General features: G+C 49.0%; 1 protein-coding gene across 7 annotated transcripts in view; it reads right to left on the reverse strand.

The window, feature by feature from the left end:
* Positions 1-15240, reverse strand: part of UBR4 (ubiquitin protein ligase E3 component n-recognin 4) — a 133942-nt gene that overhangs the window by 77991 nt on the left and 40711 nt on the right. For 4 of the 7 annotated variants that reach the window (XM_035120584.2, XM_035120583.2, XM_035120587.2 and 1 more), the window contains exons 35-49: positions 14919-15110; positions 14288-14358; positions 13937-14084; positions 13572-13802; positions 12803-12973; positions 11755-11937; positions 10641-10799; positions 10019-10171; positions 9372-9599; positions 7373-7530; positions 6557-6728; positions 5406-5622; positions 2967-3130; positions 2009-2225; positions 587-803 (exon numbers count right to left, since the gene is read on the reverse strand). In XM_035120584.2, coding sequence (XP_034976475.2) covers positions 587-803; positions 2009-2225; positions 2967-3130; positions 5406-5622; positions 6557-6728; positions 7373-7530; positions 9372-9599; positions 10019-10171; positions 10641-10799; positions 11755-11937; positions 12803-12973; positions 13572-13802; positions 13937-14084; positions 14288-14358; positions 14919-15110 — 2681 coding nt within the window. The remainder of the gene's footprint in view (positions 1-586; positions 804-2008; positions 2226-2966; positions 3131-5405; positions 5623-6556; positions 6729-7372; positions 7531-9371; positions 9600-10018; positions 10172-10640; positions 10800-11754; positions 11938-12802; positions 12974-13571; positions 13803-13936; positions 14085-14287; positions 14359-14918; positions 15111-15240) is intronic. The other 3 variants (XM_035120585.2, XM_035120588.2, XM_035120589.2) reach the window with 1 other exon arrangement.

Genomic DNA, 15240 nt, shown 5'->3' on the forward strand with positions numbered 1-15240 from the left:
TGTGGCCTGTAGGACCTCTTTTTAAAAACGAAAAACCACACCCACCTGTCAGTCACCGGATGTCACCAACTGACAGGCAGAGTGAAGGGCAGGTTTCAACTCTGCATGGTTCCCTGCAGGGAAGTGTCATGCACAGTTGATCCCTGCAGAAAGCAGGATCTAATCCCCATCAGCTGTTGAGTGGTGTTTGGGGGGTGGGGCTAAATCCTGCTCAGTTGGTCCACTCATGCCACAACCTTGCAAGGAACTCCTACATGCAGTTCAGCCTTACAGAAAGAAAGATTTAAGCACACGTACGCCCATCACCTGATGAGCAAAGGGTTCTCCCCCCAATTCAGTGGGTGGGATCAATCTCCTGGCATCATTAGGACACCAGAGGATTGATTATGTGAGTAATCACACCCATTTGCCTGCAGGGTGGGCAAATGAGGATCCAGCCTGCTCAAGGCAAGAACCCGCCCCCCTGTATTATAGAATCCAAAGGGGTTCTAGACCACAAAACTGCTCCTACGTCCCTGGAGCTAGAAACGGTACCTGCAGGATGGGTGGCAAGTCTAAAAAGGAACACACGGTTCTGAAGATTTACCTCTCGAGAACAGTACCGCTAGCAGCTGCTGGAGTAGCCGATTCTGTGTCTCCAGTTCCATTGCTCTGATTCAGGTTGGGGGGGCAGACGTTGCTGACTGAGGCTGATGGGAAATCCTCCGGGGGCTCATCCGGCCACCCAAACTGCTCCTTCGTCTTGCCATAGATTTTGATGGCGTCCAGCATTGTGACGCCAGCGGGATCCACAGACGCCCCGACTGCAAGACAAGAGAGGAGAAGAGCCATGGCTTTCTTCCGTACCTTTCAAGCAAGGCAGGGAGAGCCAGCAGGGCGTGGCAGTTAGCGTGTCAGACTAGGAGCTGAGAGATCAGGGCTCAAATCCCACCCCCGCCCATGCCCTCGGCCATGAGGCTTGCTGGGGTGATCTTGGGCAAATCACTGCCTCTCAGCCTAGCCAACCTCACATGGTTGTGCTGGTGATTAAATGAGGAGGGAGGGAGAAAATGCATGCCACCTTGAGCTCCTTGGGTGTGTGTGGAAAGGTGAGGTATAAATGCAATAAACAAAAGTATGGCAAATAGCACACGGGGTGAGGGGGGGGCAGAGCAGATTGACAAATAAAATAAAATTGGCACAAGGCTTGTAGCATAAAGACTCTTTGGCAACTGTATGGTATGGCTTTCTTGTGGACAGGGCTAAAAATGAAAACAGGCGACTCCCCTCACACTGTAAAACCTTTAGTTTAACGTAAAACTGTATATCACTTTCTATATGAAAGTCTGTTTGGGACAGTGCAGCAGATAAACTATCGCTATATATTGGGGGGGGGGGGCGGCAGCGACCATTTTGCCAACGTCCAATTGACATGCAACTGCTGACACATGGTTTGTTTTGGACCCAGAAGAGGGCAGAAATGGGGGTATAATGGGCAGGGGGCGGCTTACAGGTGCCATGACCTGGAACACAACCCCCGCACAAACAGGGAGGTGCTGGTAATTAAGATGCAGAGGCAAAAGAAAATGTTAAGAAGGGATTCGGGGGGGGGTAGCCAAGGGATTTGCTCACATTGATGAATGAGTTTATGGCCTTGTTCTTCCTCTGTTCCTGGAATGTTTTTTTGCTCTGCCTGATTAATTCGTTGCTTATAAAAAGCTGACCTGCCCTTATAGGTCTTTGGAATTCATTCCCCAACACCTGCTGCTTTAGCCAAAAAAAGCTATAACAACAGGTGTAACTAATGGAATGAAAATCGGCAACAGGAACTTTATTGTGTTATCAGGATGCTGTTTGGGATGTATTGCCTAAACTCCCCTCTTCTGGATTAGGGTGTGCTGCAAAGCAGAAGCACAGCGATCTCTCACTTGGTGGTGTCCGCCGGAGAAACTGGAAACAAGACGATTACCAAAAGTCAACAGTTATTTGCCTTTAAAACGAGGGTGGGGGGGAGCCTCGGGAATCTTACCGAAGATGGTCAGCTTCTTGTCTGCCTGCAGGGCCTCTTCTCGGGTGAAAGGGAAGTCAAACCACCGTGGCCGGCTCAGGTTCAGCTGCATGGTGCGGCCAAAGATCTCCAGGTAGGAGGGGGCTCGCTCGATGGCCTGAGTCCCAATCTGGACCCTCATGCCGGTCATCACCATGGTGCTGTTGTTGTTGGTCACTTCGATGGTGAAGCCGCCAGGCTGCAGGAGAAGCGAAGGCACCGTGCATGAAGGCGGAGGGGGAATAGAGAGTGCAAAAGGCCTAGATTACTGCAATGTACTCTACGTGGGGCTTCCCTCATGCTTGATCCAGAAGTTGCAGTCAGTGCAGAATGCTGCAGCATGACCAGCGACAGGAGTGAAACCTTGTCAGCATAGAACATCTTGTGCTCAGAGGTCTGCACTGGTTGCCGATTTGCTGCCGGGCCAAGCCCTTAACAACTTGGGACCAGTTTACCTACGAGGTTGCATGACTCCACACGTACTCACTTGAACGCTTCAATCGGTGGCACTGGCACTGCTACATGTGTCACATAACAACTGCCCCAAATTTGTAAGAGCTCAATTTTTGAGTGTGGTAGCACCTACAATTTGGAAACCGCTGCCTATTGACACCTGGCAGGCACATTTGCTGTACTCTTTCCGGCATCTCCCGAAAACATTTTTATTTGGAAAGTCGGTGGAAGTTTTTACCTGCTTTTGGTATTTTAACTTTTTGAATGCCTTAAATTATTGTGCTTTCTATTTCTCATTGCTAAACCATTTTGAGATTTATTTATTTTTACGAACAAGGGGTGTATAAATTATATGAAATAAGTAAATAAATGGGCCAGAAATGCCCACCAGCACCACTCCAAGAACCCATCTCGGACTAGTGATCCTCCCTGTCTGCCCAGAAGCTCCTCCTCCTTTCAGAAGGCCGGTCCTTGCAAGGATGCTCACCTTGGTGTTGGCCACATACATGCCGGTGGAGTTGAGCCGATGCTTGATCTGCTGGGCGTTGTAGACCTGCAGGAGGTCATTTCCACCAAACTCCACATCCGTCAGCTGCTGGTTGTGCTCAAAGAAGTCTATGGGGAAGTTCACCTGGGTGGAGGTGCGGGTTGCTGGAGGAAGAAGGGGGGGGGATATAAAAAACACCAATAGTTAGGGAGAACTCTTCATTTATAATTTCTAAACTCACAATAAGCAATCCACCCGCTCCACAAAACTGCATCACAGAATCAAACTTAAAACACTAAATCATATAAAATCAAGAAGAGCAGAGTTCAAACTTTCGGGCGCCTGTTGTGAGATTCTGCAAGTTTACAGGGGTTTGAGTTGTGGAATTAATCACTAGACTGACACTGTGTATAATCTGACACTGCTGCTTAGTATGTATCCATTGTGTTTATTTTGTATTACTGTTTATCGCTTGTTATATGTAGTATTTATATAACCGCTTCAAAGTTTTGTGGTGTATGGGTATTACGTTATGTGTGTGTTTGTGTGTAGTTTGTTATGCTCCATACTGTATTTAAACCATCTTATGGTTTATTGACAAAAGGCGGCATATTATATACTGGGCCCGCAACTTTCACTCACTTTACACGTGTGATCAAAACACAACATGGGGGCGGGGAGCAGGGAGAGGAAATGAAGAGCAAGGAAAACCAGTCATTCCCCGCTCTCCATTTATTTTCATCTCACCCACAAACCCGGGCTTTGGGAAGATCATGGGAAGGGCGCTCCTGCAACCTACCAAGAGTCCAGTTTAGGTGGTTCCCGAATTTTGCACCATTTTGGGCATGGACCCCTGGAACCGAACCCTCGCGTTAGTATACAGAGAGGAAGAACAGATATTAAAAACCATCAGAAGAAACATTTTTGCTGCCCACCTAATAAAATCAAGCAAGCAAGCAGGATGCATATTTAGAACAAAAGAGAAATGTTCCGGAAGGGTTGCAAACACCATCCTGGTAGTCAAGATAACCCCGAAAATAACTGGTAGTTGAGCTCACATATTTTTATTTTTTCCCTTGCTAATTGACTTGCTTTGAGGCTGTGTTTATTTGTAGGCGTTGGGATGCTGGGCTCTAGGCCCAGAGAGGGAAGAAGCTTCTACGCCATCTATGATCTCACCAGCCAGGTGTGATGGGAGGTTCTGGGCAAACTGACATATGCTGCTTTGTGCATAAAGGCTGTATGAATGTTTGCTTGGGTGCAGACAAGTCATGGCAACCTCTCACTGCTGCGGTGTTTATCCCATGCCTGTAACAGCAAGGCCTGGCAGGCTGACTTACTGTAAGTTTACTCTTTATTACAATAAAGCACTAGAACTGATCCCTCTGGCGTTCTTGACATCCTTCTTTGGTATACCTGCACCAAACCATTCCCACAAGCCCACCTTTGGGCCAGTGGACCAGGACACTGCACCAAGGGAGAGATGAGGAACACCTGTGGCCCTCCAGATGTCGATGGACTTCCCAACTCCCATCATACTTAACCACCAGCTATAGCTGATTGTGTTGGGAGTAAAGCAACAATGCCTGCAACAAGTCTCTTGAATCTACATGATGCTCTCTCCTCTCTTCTCCTGCCTGAGATACCTTCCTCACAGCACCAGCGAAAGTCCATGTTGTGCAGTGTCGGAACAGGAGACCAGGCTTCAAACTCAGCTACCTGAAGGCCACTGGATGGCCTTGGGCGAGTCACTGCCTCTTAGCTGAACCTACCTTACAAGGCTGTTGTGAGGACAAATTGGAGAGGGGCAAAATTATGTACGCCACCTCAAGTTCATTGTAGGAAAAGTAGGACATAAATCAAGTAAATAAATGACCTCAGGGAACCTTCCAACTGTGCATTTCTATGATTCTACACCCTTTATTGCAACCCCTTTGGCTTAAAACCTTCGGCCTCATCTCAAACTCCAGTCAAATCCAACTACACATGTAACAGCATTTTCCCAAAATACATCACTAATCTCTCCCTCCTCTTCATCTTCTATGCTAAATTTAATTTTAGATTGCAGGCCCTTTTAAAGCCAGGGGGGCTCTATTTCATTTGCTTTTATTTCTTTGAGTATTCTCAAACCACACTTTCATATAAAATACTGCAATGCGCTATTACCACCTAGAACACAATACTGCAAAGAATCTCGGATTCAAAACGGTCCATCTGAATAATACCTTTTCCTGAAGAATATTAGACTTATGAAATCCATGGGTATCAATGGCAGTGAAAACAAAAACAACAACCCCATAATCATAGTGATTATAATCATAGTGATTATAACAGAAGTAGTAGTAATGATTAATAAAAATCAGATTACTCGGATAAGTAAGCCAAACAACACAATGCAGAGAACGTATGCACCACTTCACAGTCCCTAGCCAATCTGACCTTGCAGCGACTTACTGATGGCCGCCGCTTTGCGCTTGCGGACGGGCTTCATGATGCTGATGACGCTACTGGGTTGGAGGGAGGGTTGGAGCCAGTAGGACGTGTTCTCCACGTTGGCCATGTAGATCCGCAGGCTGCCGTCCTCGCACAGGAGGATCATGGTGGTCCGCTGCTGCTCGTTGCAGGCCGTGTGCCGGATGGCCACCATGTCTTGGATCTGGAAGGCCAAAGATACACAAAAGGTAGGCAGCTCCTTACATTTCCAATAGTGAGCATAAACCAGTATAGCAACATGCAGAAAAGCAAGGCAGCAATAGAAGGTAACTAGGGGCAGTAAAGGCAAGTGATGGTCAGAACTGTGACAGAGGTAGCTAGGGACAGTAAAGGTAATTGACGGTCTAGTTCAGGGATGCGGAATCCCTGGGATGGTTAATCTGTGTGACTTTCCAGATTTCATTGGGACTCCGACCCACATCAGCTCCAGGCATCATGGCCAGTGGTCAGGGATGAAAGGGATTCATAGCTCAGCAACTTCTGGGGGACAGCACATTGACTGCATATTCACTAGGGCCACTGAACACTCTGAAATGCCTTTGGAAAAGGGGCTGGGGAAATGATCAGTCAAAGTGGCACCATTCTGCAGCTCTTCATATGCATTTAAACTACTTAATGAAATCTGGAACTCAGTAAGTTTAAAATAAACAGACAGACAGACATGGGGGGTGAGGAGGTAAGAAGACAGCTAGGCTTCTCTGTCCACCACCCATTGCAAGAAATTGAGAAATATAAACCAACTGAATGTATAAATATTACAAAAACAATGTCAAATACAATGTGACAGAGCCAATCTAGAAAAATCATGATTCACAGAATCACCAGCAAGCTGATAAGTTATTCTTTGGCAAATTAAATCCTATGCTAACACACAGCATTTGGACCACGGTGCTACTCTGCAAGGACTCTGCAAGCCGATTTGATATTAAATTTTTACGTTATCAGGCTGTGCAATTTCCCATTCATTGTAATTCTACTCGGTTTACTGGGTGCTCTTGTTCTTTTCTTCCTCCCTGACTTGAGAGAACCCCCTCCCCTTTTGCTTTCCCTGCCCAAAGGGAGGAGGAGTCTGAAGACAAAAAAGCAAACAAACTGACCTTTGCTTTAGCTGGTAAGGTTTTAATTTCCTGGATCAGGAAAGTGTCTGGCTTCACCATCACCACCAGAGGAACGCCGGTCGTCTGCTGCACACAACACACCAGGCCAGGGTGGTTCATTACCTCTGACCACTGGCAGAGCGCTGGGGAGGTCTTGCTGCCCCCGTTGGAGCTGCAAGGGTAGGTAAAGTCAGTCTAGCATCACAAGCAGAGGCAACCGTGACCGTGGACTGGTGGCTCACTCCTCAGTATATCTGGGGATGTTCCCTGCCTGAAACTAGGGAAAGCCGCTGCCAGTCAGTGTAGACAATACTGAAGTTGATGGACTAATTGGTCTGCCTCAGTATAAGGCAGCTACGGTATGAGGGTCATAGCTCAGTGGTAGAGCATCTGCCTTGCAAGCAGAAGTTCCCAGGTTCAATATCTGGCAGCATCTCCTGGTATGGCTGGGAATGTCCCATGTCTGAAACTCTGGAGAGCTGCTGTCAATCAGTGTAGACTATGCAGAGGGCATTTTCCTGCGTTCCTGTTTTCTAAAAGAAGAGTTGTAACTCGGTGGAAGAATGTCTGAAGTCTCAAGTTCAAAACCCCATGGACTCACTCCTCGGTATCTCTGGGAATGTTCCCCGCCGGAAACTAAAAGAGAGCAGCTGCCAGTCAGTGCAGACTGTACTGAGCTAGGTGGAGCAGTGGTCTGGCTCAGTAGAAAGCAATTTCCTATGCCCCTATGCTCCACAGCCTACTGTATAGAAAGGTGTTCCTAACAGCCACCTCACAAAACGCCACGGGAGCAGGAGGTGGGGGAGCTGACCTCACCTTTTGACGTTGATGGGGAAGAGGCGCATCACTTCCAGCGTGGCCCGGCTGACGGTGGCCGCAAAGGACTTGCCTTGGCAGTAGCTGAAGAACAGCATCTGCAGGACATGGGAATAGTAGACAGAAACACCGCCTCCGGCCACCTGACCGTTGCTGTCCTGCAGGGAACAGGGAGAAAAGAGGCATGTCGGGACCTGAAAACCTCTGGATGCATGCAAGGGTGACTCCCTACAAGGAGCCAGCCCCCATCATCCTAACGTCCACCTCGCCAAGCACAGGGAGCAGCAGTGGGTCTGAAGCAACCAAGGGGGAGGGGAAAGACTCGGAGGGAGAGAGAAGCCAGCGTGCGGAAAGATGGGAAAGCTCAGGGGAGGAGAGATTTAGGCAAGGGCTCCAGGATGTTGTAGAGCTCTTCCACCGCTTTGACAGGGAGGAGGCTGAGAGGGCATCGCTCCTTCCAGCGCAAGAGTTAAGGAGAGCACCGTGACGCAGGTCAAGGGGGAGGCGTTTTGGAGTGCCCCAACTACTTTGCTGGCGTGGGAACAGACGTACGCCATTGCCGGATTCTGATTCGGAATGAGAGGTCATGTTTTAAGCTGTCTCTGCACTGTAAATACTTTGCACAATAAAAGTCTTTAAAGACAAACTGGACTCAAGCGGAGCTACTCTAGAGTAGCCACAACGACCCTCTGACAGCATGACTCCAGACTGTGAAGGCTACCAAGAAGGCAAACTGGGAAATGCTTTCCCTGGCCCAAATGCTGCTTCGATGTGGCATTTGAGGAAGTTCAGGTGATGCCAAGCCCTCCTGAGGCCAAACTGCTTGTGGGGGAACAGGATGTCAAGGGTGATGCAGTGGCAAGACCACGGGTTGCCAAGGGAGTCCCCGCAAGTGCCAGCAGCGCCCATGAAAGGTCTCAGGGTTGCATCCAATCCAACCAGCTTTATATTCCTGCATTGCAGGGAGTCGGACTAGATGATCCTCAGGGTTCCCTCCAACTCTACAATTCTCTGATTCTATGAATGCGAGTCCCACTCAAGAGGAGATCCACTGAAATGAAGAGGCATGAGAACTTAGGAGGAGTCTGCTGGATCAGGCCAGTGGCCCATCTAGCCCAGCATCCTGTTCTCACAGCGGCCAACCAGATGCCCCAACCCATAAGCAGGACCCGACCACAAAAGCACTTTTCCCTCCTGCAGTTTTCAGCGACTGGGTCAAGTAATTTAAATGGGTCTACTCTGGGTTGGTGACAATGCTGGAAAGTATCCTCTCAGGAATGCACAATATCCTGTTGATCTTCCTGCTCAACTTCCATTTGCGCTTGCTCACCCCTCCTATATTGAACATACCCTCTTAAACACTTGGCCACATTTTGCTGGATGCCAGGAGACATGTTCCATAAGGGGAAGAGACTGAAACAGGATTGGGGTGTGGGGGGGTGAATGCTGGGAATTGCAGTCCTGTTAGCTTAACATCTGTCTTGGAAAAAACTGGTGGAAAGTATTAAGGATAAAATAGCCAAGTATGTAGAAGAACAAGCCTTGCTGAAGCAGAGCCAGCACAGCTTCTACAAGGGCAAGCCCTGACTCACAAACCTGTTAAGAGTTCTTTGAGAGTATTAACAAGCTGTAGAGAGATGATGTACTTGGACTTTCAAAAATCTTTCAACAAAGTACCTCGCCAAAGACTCCTGAGTAAGCTTAGCAGTCAAGGGATAAGAGGAGAGGTCCTATTGTGGATCAGGAACTGGTTAAGTAGCAGGAAGCAAAAAGTAGGAATAAGTGGACAGTTCTCCAAATGGGGAGATGTAGAAAGTGGTGCCCCGCAAGGACTGGTACTGGGACCTGTGCTTTTTAACTTCTTCGTAGTTAGGGGTGAGCAGTGATGTCCCAGAAGGTGAAGAGCCAAACAGAGAGGGGGTCAAGTTTAAAGCTGTCATGTATTGTGAAACCTTCACTGATACAGGTAGCAAAAAGATAAAACACACTGCCGTGTTACCTTCAGGTCATCATGTGAGATTTCTAGGACATTGGTGACATAGAAAGGCCCATGCTGGGCGCTGCTGGCTTCCTCCATGAGCTGGGTGTAGATGTAGCCGGCAGATGACATGATGACCACAATGTTCTTGCCCTCTTCATTAAACAGGAAAGTAATATCCCTGATCTTGGAGCTGGGCAGCAGGAAGTAGAAAGTCGGGCTCAAGGCATCCACCGAGAGGTCATAAATCTGTTGGAACAGAAGGGACAGTTAGTAGTTTGGGGCCAACAAAAGGGGTTACAGTCGGAAGCTAGATGCATGCTGATAGACTAAAAGCCAATTGCTGGGAATCTCAAATGGGGAGAGCGCTGCAATGCTCAGGTCTAACTTCCGGGTTTCCCTTGGGGCATCTGGTTGGCCACTACGAGAACAGACTCCAGCTGGGTCAAAATACTGTGACTAGACTGTCGATGGGGACAGACCACCAGGACAGAACTCCATTGCTCCAAAGTCAGCAGTTATGGGGCCAGGTTTTTTTTTAAAAAATGCATTAATTTACAAGGCCCTTTGCAGCTTGGGTCCAGGATACCCAGCTGAGGAGCAGCACAACAGCAACCCTCTCTAGATCAGACCCTTTGCCCCCAACCTGTTTCCCAACTTCACTGCACCTTCACAAAATCCGCGGTGACGATGGCGAGCTCTGTCTGCGAGCCTGGCAGCCACACAGCTTTGATGATGAAGTTGCCTGTGGCCAGCTGAGGGTGAAGGACCAGGTGGTCAGAGACAGATCCAGAGCTGCTGAAGGTGAGCACGTGGCAGTCCTGGAGAGAGAGAGAGAGAGGAATAAACCAATTAAATGTTGGAGAGAATGCATAAATTATTAATATACATAAACTGGAAAATGATTGATGGATTGAGTTTATATCCCACTTTTTCTCTAACGAGCTCAAGGTGGTGCACATGGTGTTTCTTCTCCTCATTTAATTCCCATAAGGTAGGTTCGGCTGAGAGGCAGGGACTGCCTAAGGTCACCCAGTGAGCTTCATGGCCAAATGGGGATTTGAACCCAGGTCTCCCACAGGTTCAAATCCCCCCAGGTTCTAACCACCACTACATGAGGCATCTCTTCCAAGCTGTCCTATGTTTACACTCTTTTATTATGTCAAGGTAGCTTTTTGTATTTTATTTTTTTCTGGAGAGAGAAATATTTTATCCCACTGCAAGGAATGAACCCAATGCCAGGAGAGCCAGCAGTGCTGTGGCCCCAGAGGCTGCTGCCATGCTTTTTACCTTCAGCCCACACACAGCCAGGTAGTCCTCCTTGCAAGGGTTCCCTGTCAGGCTCAACACAGTGAAGGGAACCGGGGCAGATGCCAGGCGAGTCAGGGTCAGCTTCCGTTTGCTGGAATCGGCTTGCTTCAGCAACGCTGAGAGTTGCAAGACCGTGATCTGCATTTAAGAACAAAACACAAACATGAGAAGTTGCAGAGAGTGTGTGTGGCGCTTCAGCACTTGAACGGGAACTGAATAGCCCAGAATTGCCAGCTTCATCTCTGCGGTACCATTACGCTCATGAAAGTTTCCCAGACCCCACTACAAGACTATGTAAATGCACAGAGCTTTGTAAGGCAACAATGGGAACAGTTAAAATATAGCTAAACTAAACAGTTGTGTTGAAGGAAAAAAGTATGTTTTTGTGAGACGCTACTGATAAATGGGAGCCTGGTAACTCAATACACAAAGAGACAACTGAGAATTTCAAGACAAGGAACTGACTTCGTGCATTTACAGACCAGATAGTTCTTTATTTCTGTAGAAGAATGAACTGCTAAGTAATGATATCTGGCACCAACAAGCTATCTTATTATGCATATATATAATCCAACGTAAGATTATTAACACTCTAACGTATTTTGAACTTAATATTTATTTATTGCATTTATATCTCACCTTTTCTCCAGGAGCTCAAAGTGGTGTATCTGGTTCTCCACCTCCTCATTCAATTCCAACAACCATGCAAGGTAGTTTAGGCTCAGAGACCATTACTGGCCCAAGGTCACCCAGCAAGCCTCAGCTTACTGGGGATTTGAACCCTGATCTCCCAGGTCCTAGACCAACACTCTGAAACACCACACCATATGCTGGCTCTCTGTTTAATGGAAGAAGCTTATGGGGCTGTATCCAAAGACTAGTCCTCCTCACAGCAGACCCACTGCAGTCGATGGACAGGATTAATTTTGTTTTACTCCTTTCAGCAGGTCTACTCTGGGTAGGACGAGCGTCATTTGTAGTGTAATATGCATATGTGGAAGACGAAATAAAATGTATTGATTTTTAAAATGCACACACAGACTGCAAATGGTCGCCCCCAATATAGACGCTTCCCTGCTCCATCTAAACTCACCTTGCCCTTCTCATGGCTGACAGCCAGGTGCTGGCGGCGCCCATGAGGCGAGGAAAGCACGCACATGGCCACTCGCCGCAGTACATGGGCGCTGATCAGCTGCCGGATGGTCTGGCCCTGGTCCCCGCTGTAGTTCATGCGGACGTTCTCAAAGGCACCTTCTTGGGAGCCGAGAGTTGGCACCTGGGGAAGTGGGGAGAGCACAGAAGAGGCCAAGCCAGTGAGCAGCGCCACGCCAGAGGAAGGAAGAGTCTCTGTTTGCGCTTAATACTGGGCAGAAGTCATAACAATGAACTCTGCTTCCTCCCGGCTATGGCAGAAGTGCATCTGGAGCCCTGCCAAAGCCTTTCGGAAGGGGCCCTTAAGTAGCGAGGCATACAGTGGATAGCAAAAAGTTTTTTCTCCCTCTCTCAGAACACTAGAATTTGTGAACAGCCCATGAAGCTGAACCCTGGGAGATGAGAACAGATAAAAAATAGGACTTATTCACGCGGCACAGAGTTAAAACCGTGGAACTCACTGCTACAGGAAGCAGAGATGGCCACCAACCTGGGCGGCTCCAAAAGAGGACTGGACAAATTCATGGAGAAGAGGGGTACTGATGGCAACTAGCCATGATGTCTATGCTCTGCTTCCACAGCAGGAGGCAGCAATGCTTTCAAATACCAGTTGCTGGAAACCTCAAGAGGAGAGAATGCTTTTGTGATCATCTCTTATGTAAAGCATGAAAGTAAAGAGTGCACGCCGCCTCCTATGTTCAGACGTGTAGTGGTCTGGGGCTGTCGGGGGGCAGGGTCAAAGACCTGCTACTATTTCTGCAGAAGGGCCCCTGCCTCCAGGGTCCTACAGCTACCCAATCAACATGGAAAGGGAGCTTTTTGGCCACTGAGAAGTAGTCTTCTCACCCTCTGTGCTGATTGGAGCCAATTGAGAGTGAAAGGAGGTGAGCTGGCCACAGGGAATGGCCTCCTGGGGTCCCTCTGGAGATGGGAAGACTATTGAGGAGCCACTGCCCTGTGTGCTTCAAAGGAAGCCACAAGCTTCTTACCATCAACTGATCTGTCATTTCCACCGTCTTGTCCAAAGTGTGGAGCTCGCTGAGGGCCTGCTGGGCTCGGCTGCTGCTGCCCATGGCTGAGGCCTGCTGGAAGTTGACTTGGATGGCTTCCATGAGGAAGTTCAGCATGTCCAGCACCAGAGGAGCAAAAGAGAAGTTGGCCTGCACCAAGATTGGTTGGGGGGGGGGGAGAAAGGGAAACAACCTTAGTGGCCTCCTTGCTTCTCAAGGACTCTGGCAGCAAATCAAGTAAACAATAGGGAAGGGATATGGTTCAATAGTAAGAGTATCTGCATTGCATGCAGAAGGTCCCAGGTTAAATCCCCAACCCTAACCAGGAAAGACTCCTGGCTGAAACCCTGGAGAGCCACTGCCAGTGAGCTAGATGGGCTAAGGCTCAGTATCAGGCAGCTTTCGGTTTAACTCAGAACTTCATTCTGAACCATGAGGACTAGAATCTTACTTTATTTAGGGTAAGCTCAGTGGCAGAGCGCCTGCTTTGCATGCAGAAGGCCCCCGGTTCAATCCAGGAAACATCTCCAGGAAGGGCTGGGGAAACACTCCCTGCCTGAAAGCCAGCCTGGAGAGCTGCTGCCAGTCAGTGCAGACAATACTGAGCTGGTTGGACCAATTGCCCTAACTTGGCCTAAGGGAGTTTCCTATGTTCCTGATCTCAAGGGGCAGGTGTCCCCCAATTTCCCCATGGTGCCACCAGGCTCCTCCCTTGAAGAGAGAGGCCTTCAGCCCAGCAGGGCCATACCTGGGACTGCAGCTGTTCCCGGCAGCCCTCCACGTTCCGGCACAGGCTGCTCTTCTTGGGCTTCTCCTCATCAGACCCTCCCCGCCCATCGTTGATGGAGGCTTTGGATTTGTCCGTGGGGGAGGTGCTGGAGTGCCGGACGACGCTCTCAGCGACGCGGGTCTCGCTCTGGAAGGCAGACTCCTTCAGGGTGGAGCTCATGCCACTGCTGGGCGTCCTCTTCACCAAGGCCTGGGAAATCAGGAGCAGGATTTCCATGTGGTCAGGCTCACCCAAGGCACGGGGCTTCACCCCTGTGGTGTGCCGCCTGGGCTGCCACCAACACCCCACAGATCGCAACACCCCCGATCACCAGAGAAGCGTACCAGGCAGCTGCCGTCCTCCTTTGCCCCACAGTCGCAAAAGAAAGAGCCGTACTTGGCGTACGAGATCTCGTGGTCCTTGTGGCAAACCTTTGCACAAACGGTGCAGACCCCGACGCCGTCGACCATCTTGCAGGTGTGGCAGTGGTACCTGCAGAGAGAGGGTTTTTATTTCTTGAAAGCAGTTGGTTGTGTTTGCATGATGACTGGCTGCTGGATGACCAGCACAGCAATGGGCACTTCCCCCTACCCTAGGTCACCAGGACAGGGCTATCAGGCTGCCAAACACCACACGCCAACGGGGGACCACAGAGAAGCCCCCCAACTCAAATTTCAAAATCAAGGGTGACTCACCAGTGTTGGTTCATGAATTCTTTCTGAGTGATGGTAAACGTACAAAGTTTGTTGCAGAGCGAGTCCTCGTCCTACCAGAGAGGAGGGAAAAGGGCCTTTTAGCTGGAAAGCTACACAGTCTCTCTTCAGACCCGTGTCTACACAATGGCTTTGTATTCACAACCAGCTGAAGAGGTATCAGACCTGTGGGCAATTCACTTGGCTGAATGCTCCTTTATTTTTTAAAAAAATCTCTGCATGTAGAATAGTAGAAACTCGGGGAGAAGGCTAAACCAGAGCCACCTTCTCCCAAATGCTCTACTTTTCTGCACTGCAAGGAGGTTTTTGTAAAAAATAAAATAAAATACGAAACTGTTTTCATTCACGGAAATCCTCATGCATGTGGTACTTGAAAATTGTACAGTATGGGCACAGTTTTACCATCACATCTGTTGCTTTGGGAAGATTAAGAGCCCTTCTAAATTTAAATTCAACCAATCTGAGTTAGCCTCATGCAAAGGCAAAAAAGCAGGCCTTAAATGTAAGGGGTCTTTTACAATTTAGTGTTTCGTCTTCATAAACCTTTTCATAGAACACAGTGGTCTCGCCACTTTGCTAGACCGGTTTTCCAACTGAGTCCTGGGCCACCTACCGAGTCTTCAGCTTGGGAGTCCTCCTCCTCCACGGCCAGCTCCTCCACCCAGTCCGAGTCCACCTCGATGGCCCGCTCCTCCCCATCGACCGAGAGGTGGCTGGGGCCCTGCCCGCCAGTCTGGCTCAGGGCATTGGTGACATCAGCCAGGTAGGAGACGATATGGCAGGTGCATTCCAGGATAGTCACATGCTGCAAGAGGTAAGAGGAGGAGGCGGCATTCAGTTCCACAGAAAGAGGCCTTTTCTACTAAAACCTGCTGCAACGTGACAGTCAAGCTGCAGCACTGACTCTGCTGAGAGACTCTGTTCTGCCCCCTGGG

The sequence above is a fragment of the Zootoca vivipara genome, chromosome 6 (genome assembly GCF_963506605.1).
Source record: "Zootoca vivipara chromosome 6, rZooViv1.1, whole genome shotgun sequence".
Taxonomy (NCBI): domain Eukaryota; kingdom Metazoa; phylum Chordata; class Lepidosauria; order Squamata; family Lacertidae; genus Zootoca; species Zootoca vivipara.